The sequence below is a fragment of the Tenrec ecaudatus genome, chromosome 8 (assembly GCF_050624435.1).
Source record: "Tenrec ecaudatus isolate mTenEca1 chromosome 8, mTenEca1.hap1, whole genome shotgun sequence".
NCBI classification, from domain to species: domain Eukaryota; kingdom Metazoa; phylum Chordata; class Mammalia; order Afrosoricida; family Tenrecidae; genus Tenrec; species Tenrec ecaudatus.
The window spans coordinates 140,963,489-140,982,325 of record NC_134537.1 but is presented as its reverse complement, the minus strand read 5'-3'; the positions used below and the strand labels follow the sequence as shown (position 1 = coordinate 140,982,325).

Here is an 18,837-nt window from a genome sequence, read left to right as displayed (position 1 = left end):
TTCCATTAATATGAAATACCTAAGAGAGACAAGTGCATGTAGACCTAGTGGCAACCGGGGTAGGTGGGAGGAAGAAGAAGAGAGGACTCTGTGCTTAGGAGACAATGAACTCCCATTAAGGGCGATGGGACAAGGTGGAAATGCACAATGGTGACGGTTGCACTACATGATGAATGCACTTAATGTCCCTGAATTGCACGTGTGACGGATGTTGACATAGTATGTGGTTCAACACCAAAGTGCCTCCCCATTCCACTGTCTGCCCTAGATCTGTACTCCAGGCATGCAAGTGGACATTTCAGGTGACACAAAGCAGCCTGAAGCACAGCAGGCGCATTGACTCATTTATATTCTCTCTTGGTCCCACTGGGGTCCAACTGTGGTGTTATAGTGGACCTGTATCCATCAGGGAGTTAGCTGTGGGCCAGGGTATAAACCATCTATCCTTGTCCTATTATCTGATCTTGTCCATTAGCCTTGTGATGAAAGTTTCCGGTTAGGTTGCCCATGGCCAACCAAGGCACAACAATTGGTCTCTGTTCTCGGCTGCAGCAAACAAGGAGAGGCAGGAATGGGGGAGGGAGTGGACTGTGTGGCCAATTGCCTTCTCTGCCAGGAGACCAGCACTGAAGGGTGCTCAGCTGCTACTACTCCTCAACATTCTGATCTGCGAAACTGTAGTGGAGCCCGGCCAAAAGGAGAGAAATATCGAACAGAATTTCAAATTCTCATAAGACCCTGACTTTCTGTAATCACAGGGACTGGATGGACCTCAATTACTGCCCTAGGATAATCTTTAAACCTGAAGTCAAAAAACACCCTTGAAGTCTTCTTAAAACCAAACAATGGCTTGGCTTAACTCGTAAAAAAAACGTCTGCAGTGACCAGTGTGCTCTTTTCAGATCTCTCTGTATGGGATCAGATGGATGGCAGCAGCCCGAAAGAGTTGATGGGAACCACCCGTAGGGGCAGGGAGTTGATGTCAGAGGCGTGAGGCTGGCTGCACAGCTCTAAGGCTGTCATCAGTGTCACTGCATCCCGCACGGAGGATCAGCTGGATGGCTGTGTGTTCTGCTGTGTAGAGTCTCAGCAACGATAAAGTCCAATTGTGGGCAGAGAAACGTGCCAACAAAATGACTCCTGACACCCATGCCGCCAGGGAAATCCCGGCCAGCCTGGCCGCCACTCAAACTTTTCTCAAATTAGAGGGTGGGTCAAAAAATATGGCTACTTGAATTCCAGTTCATCTCTGCGTGAGCTTATTTCGAACAAATGTGTTTAAACGTGTCTCTGCAGCTAGTGGCTGGCTTGTGACAAGTTCCCTCTGTGATATGCTTGTCAAAGGGCACCTTCCACAGTGGGACCGGTGATCAACGATGGCTTATTAAGAAGCTTGAAGAAAACAGAAGCCTGTCCTGGTGAGAAAAGAGCCAGGACAGTGGAGCCAAGGAGATGCTTTCCATCACGACAATGCCCCATCTCGGGGGTCCCGCCCACCCGAGGGTTCTGATCCTGCGCCTTCAGGCTTCTTTTTGTTCCTCAAACTCAAAGGTCACTGAAAAAGAACACAATGTGTATCCCCACGGACCCCAAACTGCTGCTTGGACAGTGTGTGAATCCAAGAGTGCAGGATTCTTCAGGGGAGGCTCTGAGACCCGAAACACCACCCTCAGGACCTAGTGGGAGGAGCCCACAAGACAAGAAACAATAGTTTCACATGCGGTTATTTTTTGTTTAATAAAGGTTTCGTGGATCTTGTAGTGATGCTTTTGGACATGTCCCGGTGCTGACCCAGAGCAGGTCAGGGACGAGTAGCTTCTAGCTCGGGTGGATACATGAGCTAGCTGCATGAATAGGGGGGAGAGGATCGCACCAGCAGAACAGAGGTCCCACAAGGGACAAGAGGGTGTGCAGAACAAGGCACTTACGCCCAGCCCAAACAAGACAGAAAGAGAACTGGTCTGGCGGAAGGAGCAGAGCTGCAGGTGCCCCGCGCTGGACACCTGAACCCAGGTAGAGGAGTGCTTTGGGACAGGGAGGAGGCCGCCACCTCCAGCAACCCCCTCGGCGCCTCAGAAGGTGCTGCTGTTGTAGAGAGTTGGTACCCCGTCGCTCTGAGCCATGGCAACCTTGGGAACAGAAGGCAATGTTGGCCAGTCCTGGGACACCTTCACACCCGCTGGCATGTGTGTGCGCCCCACAGGGCCTGAAATAAGGACAGGACCTGATGGGCACTGTGACACAGCAAGGGCCAGACAGCTGGGAGAGAGGTCGGCATGAAGCCAGCGCAGCCTGGGGTAGGGCCCGTGGCCGGGCTAGCCTGAACAACTCCATTAGCAATACCTTTAATTTCTCATCCGAAATCAATCAACTGTCTATTAAAAGGGAGCAGCAGCTGCGTTAACTGTGCTAACAGCCTAGTGCAGAAGTAAAAATAAAGTCTGTCTAAACTGGGGCAGTGGCAATGGGGAAGGTTTGCCTGCTCCTGCCGAAGCTCTCGGCAGGACTCCCAGCCTGCTCGTTCACCCTCTGTGGGCATCACGGACTGTGAGCCACCTCTTGTCCCTCACACCCAGGGACAAGCCCTGACCAGTGGAACACTGCAAATGAGAGGGAGCTGTCAGGGCACAGTCCAGGCTCAACCAGAAACGGAGGAGAAAAAGAAATCATTTGAAGGGTATTGTAGGAAAGCCCTAGTGAGCTGGAAGGCAGGGGCTCTGGGTTCTACAATGGGCTCTGGCTGACTTCTGTCAACGGGGGCAGTCAAATTAGGTCCTTGGGAGCAGGCAGCAGTGCCAATGAAAACGCATATAACTCAGTTTGGGGAGACTGTGAGAAAAATCGCCCCAAGACTCCTCTCTCTTGCATCTTAATTACTCTCCAGCACCAGCTCCTAGTTGCTTTTCCTTCCATACTACCCAACAGGAGGGGTGGGGACGTGGAGCGGGCCAACCCCCTCCGGCTCCGACACACACGCCACCGCAGCCTAACCCACACTTTGATTTGCTATCTGCAATAAAACCGCAAGCCAGACACAACCGTAGGACAGGATTTCTGGCCTCTTATCAGGCCAGAAAGATGATCCTTATCACCTCCTCAGGCACCATGCCCTGCCCCAGCCATCCTCAGAGCCCGGAACAGTTACTACTTCTCTGCCAGTGCCGCCTAAGTCATCTCAGACCCCGACAGCGCTCGCCTCCATCCGGCCAGGCGCAAGCATCTTGCTAGCCCTGACCCCTGGGGCAGCTCTGCCGCAGATGCCAAAGCGGAGGCTCCCAAGGGTGTCACTAGCTGGCTTCGGAGGTGGCCACCGGGGCCTGCAGTCACCCGGCAGGAGGGAAGGAGGGGCACACAATACCTGCAGACAAGTCTGACCACCACAGGGAGCCACAGGGTAGTGCCATGCAGGGAAAGGGGTGCTGGGCTGGGAGGGCAACATTCCACAGCCACTATCGCACCAGGAGATCGTGGGCAGGTCACTCCACCTCCTAGGACCTCAGTCACCGTGTCTGTAAAAAGAGGGGTCACCAGCTGCCCTCGGGGAAGAGAGAAATGAGGTACTGCCGGGAAAGTGCTCTGCAAAGTAGGTCAAACCGCCGTAGGTTTGGGGTTCACTGTCAAGGCCTCTTACAGGCTGCCGTCAGCACTGGGGAAAGGGGCAGCCACTGCACAGCGCTGACCCTGCCCAGGAAGAGGAAGAGGAAGCCCTCCTAGGGCACCTTTGGCAAACAGGACAGTGAAGAAGAAATGCTACTCAGTGAAACCCCCTCCCAACTCACGGCAAGTCCCAAAGCTCGCACTGCTGTTGAGTCTGATCCGGCTCAGAGTGGCCCCGATGGGGCAGAGTAGGACTGCTCTGTTGCGTTGATGGGAGCACCCAGCCTGTTTTCTCCACCAAGGCAGAGGTGGTGGGCTCGAATCACTGACTCTCCTGTTGGCGGCGCAGCGCTTAACCCATTGTGTCACTAGGCTCCTTTTCGAACCGCAGAGTCATCCCCGAGCAGGAACCCTGGGTCAAGGCGGACAAGACTTGGTGGTGGCAGCAAGGAAGATGAATCACGGTGTTGACAGAAATCAACTTGGATAGAGGGGAGGACAGTGACCCAGAAGAAGGAGATGAAAAATCAGAGAGGAAGGGGTGGTGGTGCTGATAAGTAGTTTACATAGTTGAATATAAAATTGATTATCTGAAACCCCACCTAATTCACAATTTAAAAATTGTTAAAAAACAAAACACTAAGGGGTGCCCGTCCCCTGTGCCAGCGTCTCAGGTCAGAACGACGACAAGTATGTGTTGCATCGTGGGAGAGTCAGCCGATCACACGCACAGCCCGTGCACTGCATCTGAGTGAAAAGGGAGGGGAGAAGAAAATATGCAATGCATTTGCCTGTAGCTACATCCAATAACCTTGGGAGCGGGTGACACAGAACTGGTAGTGCTGGTTGCCCCTGAAGGGAGTTGCTGGCTGACTCAAGGTCAGGGCAAGGGGGACAGATGCTGTTTTTAGTAATAGATTCGTTGCAGTTGTCAGACTGTACACAGCAGAGCATACACCAACATAGACAACTCCACGCATTGGCCCCATCCTTCTCCCCTTCTCGTCCTGGCTTGTTCTCCCCCATGAACACCGACTCCCTGTCCCAAGGTTCCCATCCAGTCTTTGGAGTTGCTGTCAGTACGGCTGCATGCACAGCTTGATTCTGACGAGCACACTGCTCAAGGCGGCCCCACTTGCCAAGGAAAGCTAAACTGCTGCTTGGTTTTAAGATGACTGCAGGGGATATTTCTGGTTCGAGGCTTAAAGATTAACCTGGAATGAGAGTTGCAGACTTTACCCAGCCTTCCCATCGCCAGAAAGTCTGGGTTCCATGAGAATATGAAATGCTACATTTTCTCAGCAAGGGAGATTTTTCCTTATGTGACCTTTGTACCTTCAAGATTTTGAAAGTCCAGGTGAGCCGCGCAAAAAATGTAAAAGCCACATGAAAAGAAAAAAGAGTCAGTGTGTTTTGCTGAGCAAGGGGAACAGAAAACTAAGTTTGATCGCTCTCTCTTCCCTCTCCTGGCCCAGCCCCACCTCATGTACCTCCCATTATGAAGGGGAAACTTCCCCGGTCGTCACACCTCCCCAAGGAAGCCCACCCTGACCCCTCCAGCCCTGGTCCAGAACCCCCCTTTGTTTGCCCATCACCTTCTTTCATATTATTTATACCTTGCTCTCAAATACATGTTCACCTTTTGGAGAAAACCAGGAAACTCACTGCCATTGAGTCAATTCCAACTCCGAGGGACCCTGTCGTCCCTCGGGGCCACAGAGAACTGCCCCCGTGTGTTTTCACAGCTGCACATTTTTATGTGTGTAAAGAGCTGGTGGTTTCAAAGCGATGTCCTTAAGGCTAGCAGTCCAACACGTAACCCACTAGGCCACCAGGGCTCTCTGGGGAAAAGGAGGTTTCTTTTGTTTCCTCCACAGCCCTGACCTATGCCCTGTGGCGATTGTTTCCAGAACGGGGAACAAAAGGTTGGAAAGGAAGGCGGGGAAAGACAAAGGCGCATTTCTGCAGGAGGAGAGTTGGCTGGCTCCATGTGCTCTGTCACCCCCAAATAGCCACGTGATGGCTTGGGTAAGGTGGCCTCAGAGTGCAAGCTCAAGGGCAGCATGTCTCTCCCGGGTTGGGGCATGTCTGGACCAAGACAGAGATCCCAGACCTCAAGCGCTTCTCTCGGAGACCGCACGTGGGCAATGATCCCCTCCTTTCCCGAGTACCAGGTGGAGTTCCTGAGACAGATGGGACCAGGCACGGGGCCACAGACCCAACATGCTGACTCCAGTAAGCTGACGCCTAGCCTGGGGAGGAAGAGGATGTTCAGAGAGCCCCCAGACCTCACCCCTACGACCTGCTCTGTGAGGAGAGGAAGCTTCAGGAGGTCCTCTGGCTGAATCATGGAAACAGAGATGGTCGAGAACATGGAAATGGAAGCCAGACTGCCTGGGTTCAAATCCTGGCTCGGCCACTGACTGCTTGACTTTAGAAAAGTCGCCATTAAAATAGAATCGCAATGTCTATACTTCAGAAGGCAGCTGTGAGGACCTCCGAGGAACTGCCTTCCATCTGATTCTAATGCACAGCGACCCAACAGGACAAAGGAGGACTGCCCCGCCTTGAGGGGCTTCAAGACTGACATCTGGAAAAGGCGTCTGGGCCACATCTCTCTCTCACTGAGCGGTTGGTGTTTCAGCCACTGTGCCCAAGTCCTCAGACCAACAGCACAAGACTCTAGCAATGCACCCAACAGAGTCCTATGTATTCCAGAGGTGAGAAGGTCAACAATGCTGGAGATCTTAGGCTGGGCTCTCTGGAGAAGCAAAATCCGTGAAGTTGGGAGAGAGAAAGGGGAAGAGAAACAGAGAGACAGACAGAGGAAGATGGAGGCTGATGTGTCCAAGATAAGGAGCCCTGTAGGCCAGCAGGTGACGGGCTTTATGCACAGTGAACACACAGCCAGGGGGCTTTACCTAGGTGTCCCTTTATATTCAATGGACCCATCCCGTAGGAAACACTCTCCCCTCAGAAGGGACTGCCTCACTTCAGACCGCGTAGCGTGAGGGCCAACGGCATCACTGCAGGACCGCCAGCCTGTGAGCATCGTGGTGCGGGAGAGCTGGCCCGCCACCTTCAGATTGTAGCGGGGCTAGCTGAAAGGGGCACTGATGGAAGTCCCCGCCTCAAGGAGGCCTGCCCTGACCGGCTCGGGCCCCAGAGGCTCAGCTGACTCTCAGCATCTCCCACACTCCCCACCCAGACACCCTAACACAGAACTTGGTGGCCTCACCCCCCAAAGCAGGGGATGCTCTTCACAAGACCACCTCTCCAGGACATGCAGGCGGGGAGCCCCTCGGGAGCTCCATCCTTGCCTAACAGCGGTCCCGTTCCCTGGTTGGCTGGATTTTAGAAATAGCGTACCTCTGGATTAGACTCACCTCTCAAGGTCAGCATGGGTGCCCAGGTCGCTCCATCTCCCCAGGTATAATGCCCTACAGGCATCCCACAGAAACCTTGGGAAGCAAACAGGGCCCAGATGCCACCTTTCTCTACCCTGAACCAGCAGGGTTTCACAAACAGCAGAGAGCCACCCTCCCCACTAATTTGCTAAGTGGCCCGGAGCTTTCTCTCCTTACCCCCTCCCTCCCAGAGCCTCAGTTTCCATGTCTTCATGGTTCAGTGCTATCCTAGCTGCAAGTTTGGGGGTTTGAATCCACCCCTATGGATGTCAGGAAACAGCCTGGTGATAAAGGAAAGTCCTATGTACAGAACTGCTCTCCACATGAGCCAGAATCAACTCAGGGGCAGCAAACAACTAAAGTTCTCTTCTCCATTAAGGGCCCTGCTTCCCACCCAGGCTGAATTGCAGGTCCAGGTGGCCTGTGACAAGCCCCTTACCATGACTCTTCTCTAAAGCCCTGCCTCTTAGGAGCTCCACTGCCAGCTCAGCCAACAAAACGAGCAGACACCTCCCAGACAGGGTTGGCGGTGGCACAAAGGGCCTGCACTGTGTTTTCATTTTTATGGCTTGGCTGTCAGGAAGGACAAAGCTTTTTCATGACTACATCATTTTGCAGCGGCCTGGCCCTGCCCGGGGGAGGGGGAGGGCGGGGAAAGAGCCCTCTGATTCCCACAGAGCTCCTGCCATTGTGCTAACGCTGTCCCAGGGCAGGGCGGGAAGGGCACGGGAAGCACCTGGACCAGGCAAGCCAGCCACTGAGCAGTACCAAGCCTGTCGCCACCGGCCTGAGGGGGCACAACAAGGAGTGCGGAGAGCAGCTCCCGGCTGAGGAAGAGGGCAGCCCTCAAGGTCGCCTGGGAGCGAGGCTGTTCTCGGCTACAGGAGCTGGTAGCCCACAGGAAGGGGACAGCAGGGCAGAGGAGGGGCGGCCACAAAAGCCCCACCGTGGGACCAGGGCACAGGCAGAGGGAATGGGGAACTGCTGAGCCAGCAGGAGCCCCACAGTGTGACTGAGTCACACTGGCTCTCCCTCCCTCTCCCCACTGCTGCTCCAGCAACCCCAAATAAAAACTGGCCATAACCACGGGAATTAGAGGCTCCTGCTTCCAAATGACTGGCTTTTGAGCCCAGCCACTCCCTCATACTTCCTGGGCAGCCCTCAGGCCTCAGCTCCAGGGTGGCGGTGGTGACAAGAGCCAAAGCCAGGGACCCTCAGGGTCTTGGGTGCTCCTTGAGGAGCAAGGTAACATCTGGAAACCAGTGGAGGAAAGCTGTGGGGTTGTGTGCATGACTGCATAACATGTACACACACACACACACACACACACACACTGACTGCTTGAACATCTGCCCACAACAGTTACATGCAGGCTCCTGGGGGTGCAGGCATGGATGGAAGCTCTCCGAGACCATCCCAACCTCAGGCTCCGAGCTACACATTTCCTTAGGCCTCATGGACATCTCGGGCCATTGTGGACACCCAGGTAGAAGCCTCTGCTCTCTAACACAGGACAATGACGAAGAGGCTGTCCATAGTCAGAAGAGTGTTACTCTTATGCAGTCAACAAAAACAAAGTAGTCCGACCCAAGCTGGACTCACAAACTTGGCTTTCTCAAGATGCTGTGAGCCCAAACCATGGGACCCTCCGGGACCTCCAGGCCTGTGCAGCAAGGCTGACTTTACTCCACAGCAGGCTCAGGGGTGAGGAGGGTGGGGCCCTCTTCCCCAAACACCCAGGACAGCATTCTCAAAGGGCAAGGCCCAGGACACTGCAATCACAGTGGCCATGTGGCAGATTCCTCATCTTCCCACCCCCCCACCCCACCCCCACCCCCGCTCTCTCACAACGCATTCTGGGCCATGCCCCTGGAGATACATCCCGCATGGAGAGCCTACAGGTCAGACAGGTCTAAGTGGCCCTCCTGACTACCAAGGGAACAAAGAGAACTAACCATGGCCACTCTGTCCCCTGTCTCGGTCAGAGGGGAGTCCAAGAGGCAAGCACAGACACAGCCTCTAGGGAGCACTAGGAAGGATGATGAAGGGCCAAACCTGGAAAGGAAACTCACAGAAGCAGCATCCCTTGGGGCTGTCAGACCAGCGGCAAACATGGTATCTCAAGTTCGGCTTTGGGGGTTAAGAGGATGATGATCAGTTACCTATTTATGTATTTGCTATCTTTTGAGAATTTCCTCTTCAATTGTTTCAAAGCCTCCAGGGAAACCCCTAACCTCAAAGAGGTCCCTGCTGGCCAAGGGCCTCTAGGGGCTGCCGAGGCACCTGGGACCCCGGTACCCACCGTCACACAACGTAGGACTCCCAGAGTAACCCCACCACTGATATTTTGGGAGCGTGCCGTGTGGCTGGAACGATGCTAAGCCTTTGACGAATGATCTCTTACCTGGTCTGATCAGCTCTGATGGTTATCAGGGCCTTTTTAGAAATGAAGAAACAGGTTAAGTCACCTGGCTGTTGGTTCAAAGGCACTGAGAGTCAAGCCCCAGAACCCAGATTAAACATCAGGCTGCCCTGCTCTCCCAAGAGTGAGGTAGGGGGAAGAGCTGCAGAGCTTGCGGCCCATCTGAGTGTGGCTTCACCACTGCTGAGCACCCCCCCCCTTCACCAAGGCCGGCAGTAATTCTTGAGCCCCCCGCAGAAAGGAGCACAGTGGAGGGCTGTGTACCCTGCCACTCAGGGGTCAGGGGCTTTCCCAGCTCGAAGTTCTCTACTGTCTCCCCTCATCACAGGAGAAGCTCTTCCGGGGGCAAAGGTGTCTCCTAGACAAAGACTGCAACTACCAGCAAGGTCCCCAGAACCTCCCTCCACCATGACTGCCACTCCCTGGCTGCCCACAGAGCCTGCCGGGGCTGCCCTAGGGGCTGAACTTCACTTGAATTCTCGTCCCATCCTGCAAACCAACCCTAGGAAGCTGGGGGCCATGCCCATTTTACAGATGAGAAAACTGAGGTGCCGAGGCTCGAAGTGGCAGGACTGGAGTTGGAATGTGTTCAGAAGAACGCCACGAGGCCCTCTCACCCTGCCATCACACCCTCATAGACATTCTATCTCCAGACTGTCCTTCCCCGGTCCCTTCTCTCGGCATCTGTGCTCCTCGAGACCACTGTGGCTGTTCCTAAAGTTTAAACAGCGGGTGTGTATTGTCCTTCTCGTCACATTCCAAAGCTGACCGGTTGCTCCAAGAGTGTTTTGCTCTCCCTTCCCAGCCCCGGGGCAAGGCACACAATCACGGCCTCTGCCTCCACAGCTCAGGCCAGGTGGAGTGAGGCAGGCCAAGGTGCTCCTGGAACCAATACCAAAGCAGGCCCTGGAGACTGGGAAGGACTGGCCTGTTTCTCTGGATACCCCTTGCCCACCACAAGTCCTGCCGCTCTAGGCTTTCAGAATAACCTCTCAGAGGACAGGTTGCCAGGTGGGTATGGAAAGATCCTGGTGGGAAAAGTGACTTCTATAAAGTAAAGGAAGGTCCTCATTAGATCTCGGGGTAGCCCATCAGATTCTACCAGAGCAACTGTCCTTGGACGCAAACAGGACCTCCTGGGCCTACAGGCACTGGCAGCTCAGCTAAGGAGGAACCAGGAGGTCAAGGACTAGAACTGAAAATCACTGACCTCTCCCAATGCCTAGAGTGTTGCTGGGGGGTGGGGGTGGTGTCATCATTTGCCTCCTCATACCAGGGATCCCATCTACCTGTCTGGTCAGATTATCTGATTGGGGGAAGAGGAAGAATTGGGGAAGGGACTGGGTGAATCTGAGGACAGGTACCTCTTCTGAAAAACAAAGATCCAGGAAAGCATTTTCCACCCCACACCCACATCCTTGGGTTCCATGAGCCAGCCAGGAAGGAGGGAGAAGACAGGAAAAGGGTGGAAAAAAACAACGCAAGGGCCAAGCTATACCACATGATCCCACATCCAGCAACCAAACAGCCAGTCATGAGGGAAGGAGGAGAGAAGGCCAGGTGAGGGGGTGGGGAGTAGAGTCGGGTCACAGCCCTGTGCCGAGTCAATTCGTGGGCTTCCCACCCCAGGCCGGGCAGCAAGCTTGTTGTCCACCTACTTACACTGTGAAAAACCTTTAAGGTCAGTTGCTTCTCCACCTACCTCTCTCCTGGCTTCATTCGGGCCTGCACCAGGCTCAGCTCTCTCTCCCAGCAAACCTTCCTAAATTTACTTGGTTGGATGCCATCCAACTCAGGCAAACTTTTCTCCCCATCCTGGGCACCCACCTGCCCCAACACCCCAACCTTCTCCACAAAGGACCTACCAGAATGGGGTGGGGGGTGGGGGACAGCACTCCCAGTTAACCCCTTACTGACCCACAGTAAGCTGTCAACCCTGGGGGCAGGTTTCCAACTCTAGCTCCAAACAGGAAATAGGGCCCCAACTCTATAGCCTTGATCTCAGCACAGAAGATAAATGCTGCCAAAATAAATGATTGAAAAACCCATAGGCCTGTCTAGCTGGAAGTAGCTGGAAGATTATCCTCCGCTGGGCATTAACCATGCATGACATTGCCACCACCTAAGGCAGAGCTTTGAAAAGCAGGAGCCTTCCTGTACTGGGGAGGCTCTCGTGTTTAGCCAAGGGCCCCCCAGAAGAACAGGGTCCAAGGGGGTGTCTCCAGAGGAACAGGCAAAAGGGATGCCCTTAGCTGTCTCTGGATAAACTGGCCCTGGTGGACGCACCTAAGCTTTTTTCCGAACATGGGGCAGGGCAAGCCTAAGGATTCCCCTGAGGGTCAGGACAGGGGCAGGCACCCAGAAGTTCCTCTCCCTTCAAGGAAAGGAAGCATCAATGAATGCCACCCACCAAACGTGCCCCTGGAGGTTCCCGCAGAAGCCTCCGGATCCCACGCCTCAACTTTATTGACAATTCTACTACTCCCGACGCTCAAGTGTCCACCACACCCCGCTGCAGGCCTCCCGGGGGTCCAACCAGTTTGCCAAGCCCAGCACAATGCAATGTGGGGCACCACAGCGGAGCCCTAAAACGCGAAGATCGAGCTTGTCGGTTTATGCCCTTGAGCGCGAGGCTGGATGTACAAGGTCTCTGCCGGAGATTCGGGGTCTTGCTCCCCCCCCCTCCCCCCGAAGCCCCGCCCCGGTTAGATCTTTAACCGTTTCCGCGCTCCCCCGCGGGCTCCCGCTTACTCAGTGTGCTGGGCGCGGCCTGCGCCGAAGACCTGGTCCAGCGCCACGGTGGCCTGGCCCAGGAACTTGTCGACGCCGATGAGCGAGCGGTGCATAGTGGTGAGCACCAGCTCGCAGGCGGTGGCGGGGCCCGCGGCCCAGGGCGCTGGGCCCGCATCGGCCTCCTGCACCCGCAGCAGGCCGTCCAGGGCGCCGGGCGGCAGCTCGAAGGAGCACTCCTCGCGCCATTCGGGACAGCCGTGGGTCTTCTCCACCACAGACGTGCTGTACTTCTCGCGGCCCAACTGGATCACCGTGTACGCGTCGCTGGTGCTGCCCGCGCCCGAGCTCTTGCCCCGTAGCCCGCGGGCCCGCAGCACCGTCACTTGGACGTGCGTGGGCAGCCAGCGGGAGGGCCCCGCCACCGGATCGGCGCCCCGCACCAAGGCCATGGCGAGGGTGGCAGCGGCGGGCAAGGGCCCGCCGAGCGGCGCACCGACACCTGGACCCGGTGGGTAACCTGGGGGCGGCGGAGGAGGCCGGTCAGCAGCGGGCTCTGAGCGCCGCCGCCCGCCAGCCCGCACAGCCGGCCACCGCCTCCCCGCCCTCCCGCCTCCCCAGCCGCCGGCCGCGGCGCGACGTCAGCGCCCCGCCCCCGGCCCCGCCCCGCGGCCCGCGGCCCGCACCCGCGCGGCGGTGCGGCAGAGCTGCGGGGAGGGCAGGCCGCTGCGCTCGCGCCAAGCCGCAGCCCCGCCGACCCAGGCGCGGCAGACCGGGGGCGGGGCGGGGGCGGGGCGCGCGGCCTCTGCAGAGGAGGGGGCGGGGCCTTCCGGTGCGGCTCCGCCCCCTGCCGGCTCCCTCAGCACCTTCGCCTGGGCCCGGCCTCGCGCCTCGAGGGAGTGCGACCCCCGCTTTGCCCGGTGTGAAATGCCCGCTCCGCGCCTCCCTGCCCATCCCACTTTTTCCTTCAAAAAATGCCTGTATTCTGGGGGAAAAAATATGTTCCTGCTCTGGAAAGCCCTCGCCCTACAAACGACCCCGCCCCGCCCCTCCTGGGGGCCGTCGCCTTGACGCTGACCTGAGGGGTGCCGCGGCCCACCCTAGCTCACGCCGCCCCTCCCTGGCCCGGCCCGGCGCTGCCCGGGAAGATGCCCGCGTGCAACCGCAGCGTGACGCCGCCGCCACCCCACCCTCTGCGCTCGCCTGCGGTGGGGACTAAATGCCGGACCGCATCCGTGTCCCGGCATCCACCCCTGGCGCAGCGCCCCGGAGCCCTCAGCTGCTGGGAAGGTATGGAGGGGCCGGGTGGCCTTTGGTGCAGGAAGAATGGCCGTTTGGCGAAGGTTTTCGTTACCACCCCACCCCACCCCCATGATTAAGTGCCTGCTGGAGGCGGGGTGATCATGTTGAGCAATAAGGTTAGCAGTTCGAACCCCACAGAGGCCGTTCCACCCTGTCTTCTAGGGGCTCCCTGACTCGGAATCGCCCCTATGGCGGTGAGTTTGGCTTGTTAGGTGCCAAGGTGTCACGATTAAAAGGAGAGGTCCAAAATTTACACGCACCGGCCCTTTGGCGACGGAGAAAGAATGACAGTGTCATGAAGACTAGCCCTTGACCGTGGAGTCCGGTGCGGTTGACTGTGATCCTGTAGAGCAGGGGTTCTCCACCTTCCTCAGGCCGCGCCCCTTTCAAACAGGCCCTCATGTGGGGGTGATCCCCCAACCCCAACCATAACATTATTTTCGTTGCTACTTCATCACTGTCATTGCGCTACTATTATGACTCGTCATGTAAATATCTGATAGGCAGGATGGATTTTCATGGGTACAATTTCAACATCATGAAAGCATAGTGATGCGTCACAAAAACAAGATGTAATTTTATATTGTGAAATATTGATTTCTCATGACAAATCAATGGCATGTTGTCTTGAAGCACGGTGTCGCATGGGTGACAGTCCTCACGAGGGTACTCCTATGTGGACGGACCCGCCTGAAGAAGATCGAGGAGCAGTGTGTTTTCTGAGGGTCTAGGCGACCCCTGTGAAAGGGTCGTTCGGACCCCAAAGGGGTGGCAACCCACGGGTTGCAAACCGCTGCTGTATAGGGTTCCCTGGCTGTACACCTTTACAGGAGCAGACAGCCTCAGCTTTCTCCCACGGAGCAATACAAGCCTTCATAAGCCCCCCAGCGCCCAGTCCACAGCGCCACTGGGGCGCCATGGCAGTTCTGCTCTGCGCTGTAGGATGGACCCCGGAAAGTATTGGCTTTAAGGGTTTGGTTTTATTTTTCTCTTTTACTTTTCTTTTATTTAGTTACTGAGCTGAGTCCTGGACGTCTTCTGCATTTAATTATAATAATTATCAATGATTATTAATGATAATAATCTTAATAATTATAGATGCTGACTTTTCAGCAGTCATGGCTGCTTTGTATGCATTACCTCATTTTATCTTCAGACCAACTTTGTGAAGTGGGGACGGTTGTTAAACCGATTTCCCACAAGATAAAATTGCAACTTAAAGAGTTCTTCTAGCTTGCCCAAGATCCCTAACTAGCAGAGGTGAAATCTGAATTCACAAAGGACTTCAGACCCTGTGCCTTTTTTTTTTAAGAGCCTATAAAACCAGAACCAAACTCACTGCCATGGAGTCAATGCTGACTCATAGTGACCCCCTGTGGGTTTATGAGACTTTATAACTATTTACCAGAGTAATAAGCCCAGTCTTTCTCCCATGGAGCTGCTGGTGGTAGTTTCGAACTGCTGACCATGTATATCACAGCTCAACAAGTAACCACTCTGCCACCAGGGCTCCTACAAGAGGCCGATAGTACTTTTAAAATAACATTTAATGGCCATAAAATCCACTGTCATCAAGTCCATTCAGACTCATAACAACCCTACAAGCCAGTGTAGAACTGCCTCATAAGGTTTCCAAAACTGCACTCTCTACCGAAGCAAGAACTGGACTGCCACATCTCCCTTCTCAGAGCTGCTGGTGGGCTCCACTTACCTCTGATCAGAAGAGAGGAGAGCAAGGAGTGGGACAGCCCTGAGCCCTGCATCCCCGTGGACAGTGCCTAGCTGTAGACAGCCAGATCTGCCTCTGGATCTTGCTCCTGCACTTAGCAGCTATGAGACGCAGAGTTTAAGCCACCTCTCTGAACTCTCATGGGCTTGCCTAGAAAACAGGCAAACTGACTACTACCTCAACCAACTTACTTGGCAATAGATGCCAAAATATTGTCTTCAAGTTGAACACAGTGGAAACCATCACAAAGGACCTCAAGGTATCTGAACTTCAAATACAGCTTTTTGAAAAACGATTATAAAGGTAACAGGGAGAGAAATAGGTCATAATCCTGCCACCCAGAGATAAACACGGTGAACATTTTGTTGTCCACGTTTTTTGTGCCAATCTCTCTGCATTCTAGGTTGCTGTTTTGCATGCATTCCAGTTGTACGGCTTGTGTGTTGCTACAAATGCTGAACAGGCTACAGCAGAACTTCCAGACTTAGGGTAAAAGCCCCGGGAAATCTACTTCTGAAAATCAGCTATGGAAAACCCTATGGATCACAAAAGTCTCATCCACGCCCATTGGTGCGGATGGTGCAGGACCAGGCAGCGATTTGCTTCATTGTGCTTAGAGTCAGCATGAGTCAAGGAGCTGAGTAGACGGCAGCTCCCAACAGCTTGATAGTGAGCAACTGTACTGCAATGATTAAGCTGCAGTGCTGGAATCATTTGTGTTCCATGTATCGCTTTGATTGGAGCCCTGGTTATGTGTTGAGCTGCTAAGTACAAGGTCAGCAGTTAAAACCACCAGCTGCTCCACAGGAGAAATATTGAGCTTTCTACCCCTGTAAAGAGTTACAATCTCAGAAGTCCACAAGGGCAGTGGTACTACCCTGTCCTGGAAGGGTCACTCAGAGTCAGCACCAACTCAGTGGTAGTGAGCTGAGTTTGTCTTGATAACAGCCAATTAAGGGAGATGCTGTTGCTGTCCTCAGTCTGACTGATGAGGAGACAGGCAGAAAATGTTTGGTTAATTTTTGGCATACCTCTCGCTGGAAAACAACAGAAGCTATTGAACTCAGCTCTGGGTGTTTCTGCTGCATGGCACTCTCCCTTCACACTGGATCTGCTCGTTGGTCACTAACCCAAACTGTCACCATGTCAGTTCCAACTTAAAGTGACCCCAGAGAGCGTTTTTAAGACTACAAATCTTTATGGGCACAGACAACCTCCCTTTTCTCCATTTGAGCAGGTGGTGGGTTTGAACCACCAACTTTTGGTTGGTAGCCCAACACCTAACCCACAGTGCCAGCAGGGGTCCTTTGGTGGTCATGTGGGAAAAAACAAAAATGATTATATCAAGTTGATTCCAACTCATAGCTACCCTTATAGGATAGGGCACAAATGTCCTGGTGCTGTCATCTTTCTATAGAAATGATTAATAGAGAAAAGAGTGAGGTTTCCCAGGGCTTCCTTGTACTTAGATCCACAGTCACTACCCACAGACAACATCGTGCATTAGGCACATCTGCTGTACAAGACCTCTTTAAAGTGTTAAAAAAAAATGTCCCTTTGAGGACTAAGGGGCAGCTGAGTTAAGCCATGGCCTTTTCAATCACCTCCTATGCATAGGAAATCTGGGTAATGAATAAGGATCATGAAAGAAGATTGGTGGGTTTGAATTATGGTGCGGGCAAAGAATATTAACGATCCATGGACTGTCAGAAGAACAAAAAAAATCTGGCTTGGAAGACGTTAAGGCAGAATGCTCCTTAGAAGTGAGGGTAGTGGGATATCATCTTTCGTGTGTTGGACACATCAAGAGGAAAACCAGTCCCTGGAGAAGGACTTCCTGCTTAGTCAAAGAATGAAAAGTGGAAGACCTGCATTGAGATGGATTGAAGCACAGTGGCAGCAACAAGGGGCTCGACAGAGAACAGATTTGAGGATGGTACTGGCCCCATCGGGCAATGCTTTGTTCTGTCGTACACAGGGTTGCTATCCATCAACACATCTCCATGAAAGCAGACTGCCACACCTGCCTCCGTCCCAACAGTTAGTGTCTTCAAACCATCGACCTTAAAATCAGCAGCGGAGTGCTTAGCCACAGCGCTGCCAGGGCTCCTTATTTTGGCCTATTTATCTGTTTCTCGTGAACGTAACTAGAAATTGGGGCACCGCAGTTATTCCTTGGGCTGCACACCACAAAATTAGCAGTTTTAAACCACCAGCCCCTCTGCAGGAGAAAGACTGGGCCTTGTACCCCTGTAAAGAGTTCCAGATGTATGGATTGTTACAAGAGACCCCAATAAAATGATTTAATAAAAATAAAGAGTCCCCCTCCCCCCCCCCAGAAGAATTTATTTCAAAGGACGGCACTGAATCTGCAGCTTCTGGAGAGGGATATATCTGATTGGAGCACACAGGAGCAGATGAAGGGGGAGAGGAGCTAGTGAAGCACATCCTGGCCCAGCAGGCCTTGAGGATGATGTTCCCGATTAGAGCAGCCAGTCAACAGAAAGGACTACATGGCCGGCCCCACTATGAGACATGACACCCCTCACTGACCCATAGCCCTACAGGGTACAACACCAGAGCCACAGTGTGGGAATTGCACCTGATCTGATCCTGCCACACCAAGGCAAAACACAACAGAACAGCAAGGGAATGGAGCGGTAAGGTCCCCAGGGAATGCCAAAGATGGACTTTGGGGCCAGGGCTTGGTGTCCCAACAGACTGGACTGGTAAACACTCCTAAAGGCCAACAAACGGTCCTTGAACGAACTACAAGCTTTTCTTTCTTGCGTTTTGTTTTGTTGTCATTGGTTTGTTGTTGTTGATGTTTTGTTTTCTTTTGTTGCTTGTTTTTTCTCTGTCTTATTTTTGTACATGTTATTATCTCCACAGGTCTGTCTAACTAAGAGAGGCTGGATGAACAATCTGGAAGAGAAAACAACTGGACCGACAGCTCCGGGGGACTTGGGAGAGGGAGAGGCGGGGGGAAAGGTAGTGGTGTCAACAAACCCAGGGACAAGGGAAAAACAAGTGATCCAAATCAGTGGTGAGGAGGGTGTAGGAGGGCTGGTAGGGTGTGATCAAGGGTAATGTAACCAAGAGGAATTACTGAAACCGAAATGAAGACTGAGCTTAATAGTGGGACAAGAGGAAAGTCAAAGGAAATAGAGGAAAGAGCTAGGAGGCAAAGGGCATTTATAGAGGTCTAAATAAAGGCATGTACATATGTAAATATATTTATATATGAGGATGGGAAACTAGATCTATGTGCATATATTTATAGGTTTAGTATTAAGGTAGCAGAAGGACATTGGGCCTCCACTCAAGTACTCCCTCAATGCAAGAATACTTTCTTCTATTAAATTGCCATTCCATGATGCTCACCTTCCCAACACAATCGCTGAAGACAAAGTGGGTGTATAAGCAAATGTGGTGAAGAAAACTGCTGGTGCCTGGCTATCAAAAGATATAGCGTCTAGGGTCTTAAAGGCTTGAAGGTAAACAAGCGGCCATCTAACTCAGAAGCAACAAAGCCCACATGGAAGAAGCACACCAGCCTGCGTGATCACAAGGTGCTGAAGGGATCAGTTATCGTTGTGTGCTCACCTCTCTGATACAATCACTGAAGACAAAGGGGTTCATAAGCAAAT

The 18,837-nt window shown here is 53.6% G+C and overlaps 1 protein-coding gene across 3 annotated transcripts in view; it reads right to left on the bottom strand.

The window, feature by feature from the left end:
- RAB11FIP5 (RAB11 family interacting protein 5) overlaps positions 1-12,771 on the bottom strand; it is a 46,309-nt gene extending 33,538 nt beyond the window's left edge. Inside the window, exon 1 of one of the 3 annotated variants that reach the window (XM_075556950.1) lies at positions 12,178-12,771. In XM_075556950.1, coding sequence (XP_075413065.1) covers positions 12,178-12,608 — 431 coding nt within the window. In that variant the 5' untranslated portion in view covers positions 12,609-12,771. The remainder of the gene's footprint in view (positions 1-12,177) is intronic. The other 2 variants (XM_075556951.1, XM_075556952.1) reach the window with 2 other exon arrangements.
- Positions 12,772-18,837: the final 6,066 nt, after the last annotated feature.